General features: G+C 40.4%; 1 protein-coding gene across 1 annotated transcript; it reads right to left on the bottom strand.

The window, feature by feature from the left end:
* Nucleotides 1-252: 252 nt before the first annotated feature.
* LOC123660100 (RNA-binding protein lark) lies at nt 253-2726 on the bottom strand. The gene is made up of 4 exons (XM_045595208.1): nt 2052-2726; nt 1580-1851; nt 1441-1482; nt 253-687 (listed from the first exon to the last, which is right to left on the bottom strand). Exons 1-4 carry the CDS (start codon nt 2715-2717, stop codon nt 639-641), a joined length of 1029 nt encoding a protein of 342 aa, XP_045451164.1. The 5' UTR covers nt 2718-2726; the 3' UTR covers nt 253-638.
* Between the last annotated feature and the right edge of the window lie 300 nt (nt 2727-3026).

Below are 3026 nucleotides of genomic sequence, written 5' to 3'. Positions count from 1 at the left end.
GTATCTGTCCATATTGGGTGAAAAGACTCAAGTTTAACAGAGGTTTCATGTCACTGATAAAGTTTGAACTTTTGAAGCAGTGTTAGTTATCAAATCAAAAACCAGGCATTTCCTCAAGCTTTTTTTCTGTAAATCGGAAATCCAAAAATGCCTACTTAAAAACATGGACAATATTTTGGAATAGATTTCTATCAACTTGGTATTATTGTTTCACAAAGAACAACTAAGTTTTGCGTAAAGAAACAACAATAATACTTAAAAATGAAATTTATTATTAACCTATTTACACTTTCATCACATTTCGTACAAATGAACGCAGCCATGCAAGACACTTAATTTAGACGAAAATCAGTCACTTGACTTTAATATTGTCCTCTATCTGTGCTACTAGCGGGAATAATTTCAACTTCATATTACAATTTACCCTACAAAATATTTGGTTAAGTATACTAAAGAATATAGAAATGTATGGGAAAATAAAATACTAAACAAATATATTGTTGAGATGAGATATGTTACAAGAAATTCTGCGATTGTCCAATATGATTATTTAATTATTCACACTACACACAGTACTGAGTTCTTGGAGTGTTAAAATAATTCTATATAACACATGTCAATTGATATTGAACATTCTTTTAGTACGGGGCGTATCTTCTTGGAGGCGAAGGACCTCGCATCCCCGGCCTGCAAATAAATAATTAATAATTAAATTTTACATCAAGTAATCATTCAAAATGTGTCAAAAGGAATTTGTTACACACCAAGTAAGGGCATCAATAATTACTGTAGAGTGATGCGATGTAGACGGATGGAGAGAAATTACTATTTCTAATTATTTCTATAAACTGAGCATTACTGTCATTAAAACACGATGAATATCTTGCTAAGTCTAGAAAAACAAAATTTGGCAAAATTTAAAACAATTTCTAATACTCATTCATACCAAAGCATAAATTTAACAAACAAACATACACCATAGACAGAATATATTTGAGTAAAAATGTTAATAAGTTTTTTTTTGGCATCCTAAAGAAGTTTTTGAGTTGTAACACTATTAATATATGTAACATTTAGAGAGATCAGAGACTGGTAACTTTTTCTTGTCAACTTCTACCCAAATAAACCACGAAAAAAAAAAATATGTTCCAGCTTCACTTAAAGTTTAAGCTTAAGTCATGTTACCATTGGTTTTTTTTTTTTAATATAAAGTAAATTGTGATTTACATAGCTGGCTTTAATTGTCTCATAATTAAAGCCAAATAAAAATTTAGAGATTTAAATATGAGTGACACATGCAATTATTTTTACCATGTTTAGTTTGATCTAAAATAATCTGCAGAGCATGCCAACAAAGCCAAGGTTTTAAACCAGACATGCACTGATCAATTTGTCTTGACTCAATATTAAGTAGTAATACTTAAGATTTATAAAACCTACCTTCTATCATCAAATGTGTCTCTACTGAAGTCTTCATACATTCTGGAATATAAAATTGTTATACATATTTATACCCAATAACAATTTAATTTATTAACAAAAATTTAACAGTTTCTGTACAAAGGTAAGTATAACATACCCTCTCGACATTTGTGGTCCACGCGGAGGACTCCTCCTGCTGTACATAGCGTCGTAGGAGGATCTCATGGAACCCATGCTGCTCCTCATGGGAGGCAGATTGGGCATGGGGGGCATGGGCTCTCTGCGTAGTGGTGGCGACACGAAGTCTCCCCGTGCGCGGGAAGCACCCATATCTAGCCCCCGGGATGCACCCACCGGGTAGCGACGCTCGAACAAATCCCGTGGACTCTCACCAAAACGAGCTCTATCATAGTACCCATCGTATGGATCCTGTAGATAGAGTAGCAATTAATACAACAGAAATCAGTTTACATTAGATCACTTTTGAATACATATTTCCTAACTAAGGTTTTAGGGATAAATGTAGCATCGAGTCGATCGTATCGGCCGGGGTATAAGTACCGCGTGTCTACGCTCGGCCTACTGGATGCACGGAACGCGTTACGAGTAAGGTAAGGAGAGCGCGTTACCCCGAATCCTCCCATCATGCGATCGCGGAGGAAGGGCGGCGGCGGCGGCGGAGGGTAGGGGTCGCGGCCAAACGCCCGATCGCGGAAACCGTTGCGGTCGGGACCCAGCGCCTTGGGGCACTCCTTGGACCAGTGCCCGCCGCGCCCGCAGCGGTAGCACTGCTCGGGGTCGCCCATGCCCGGCCGCTGGCGCACGCGGCTCGTGGACAGCTGCACCTTCATCGGCTGCCCGTCCACCATCATACCGTTCAGCTCTTTGATAGCCTCGTTCACGTCGCCCGACGCGTCCAAGTGTACGAAGCCGTAGTTACGAACGATATCGCACTCGACGACCGTGCCGAACTTCTGAAACAGCTCGCGAACCTCGGGCGCGCGCGTCTTGTCCGTTAGGTTACCGACGAATATTTTAGTAGTTGGCGTCGACGGGGCCTTTCGGCTCTTGGCCGCTTCTATTTTGATCGCCTGCCCGTGAACTATTTCTCCGTTAAGGTTCTGAATGGCTTCGCGGCCGACTTGTTCGTTTTCCATGTGTACGAAACCGTAATTTCTGACGATATCGCATTCTACGACCGTACCGAACTTTTCGAACAGCGGCCTGAGATCGGCGTCCGTCGTTTTATCGGATAGATTCCCGACGAAGATTTTGAAAGTACCGGCGCCCGGCATTTTAGATTCTGAAACGCATACATAATGTCACGAAATGAGTTAGCAGCGTCCATGCCACGGTGTGATACCGACGGATTTCTATTGAATGCGTATTAGATTTATATACTTACCTATTATACTATTTAATAAAACACTATATAACACTAGCAAGGCTAAATTTATACGATATTATCACAGAAAATCTTCTGCGCACAACGCACTCAAGATCAGCTACAAAATGGCGTCCACTCTGCAATTCTGCATTCTACCAAAGACAAGCGGGAAAAGGTTAACGAACGGTTCATCGACAACGGATGTACAAATGAGTGA

The sequence above is a fragment of the Melitaea cinxia genome, chromosome 15 (genome assembly GCF_905220565.1).
Source record: "Melitaea cinxia chromosome 15, ilMelCinx1.1, whole genome shotgun sequence".
NCBI classification, from domain to species: Eukaryota; Metazoa; Arthropoda; class Insecta; order Lepidoptera; family Nymphalidae; genus Melitaea; species Melitaea cinxia.
Note: the sequence above shows the minus strand (reverse complement) of the source record. Positions and strands in the feature narration are given on the sequence as shown.

What these genes read in the sequence shown, in the direction of transcription:
- LOC123660100 (XM_045595208.1), bottom strand. Translation starts at nt 2,717, where the DNA reads ATGCCGGGCGCCGGTACTTTCAAAATCTTCGTCGGGAATCTATCCGAT. An exon ending in GCATGATGGGAGGATTCGGG is followed by an intron (nt 1,852 to 2,051) that starts GTAACGCGCTCT and finishes CTCTATCTACAG; the next exon opens with GATCCATACGATGGGTACTA. An exon ending in GGACCACAAATGTCGAGAGG is followed by an intron (nt 1,483 to 1,579) that starts GTATGTTATACT and finishes TTTATATTCCAG; the next exon opens with AATGTATGAAGACTTCAGTA.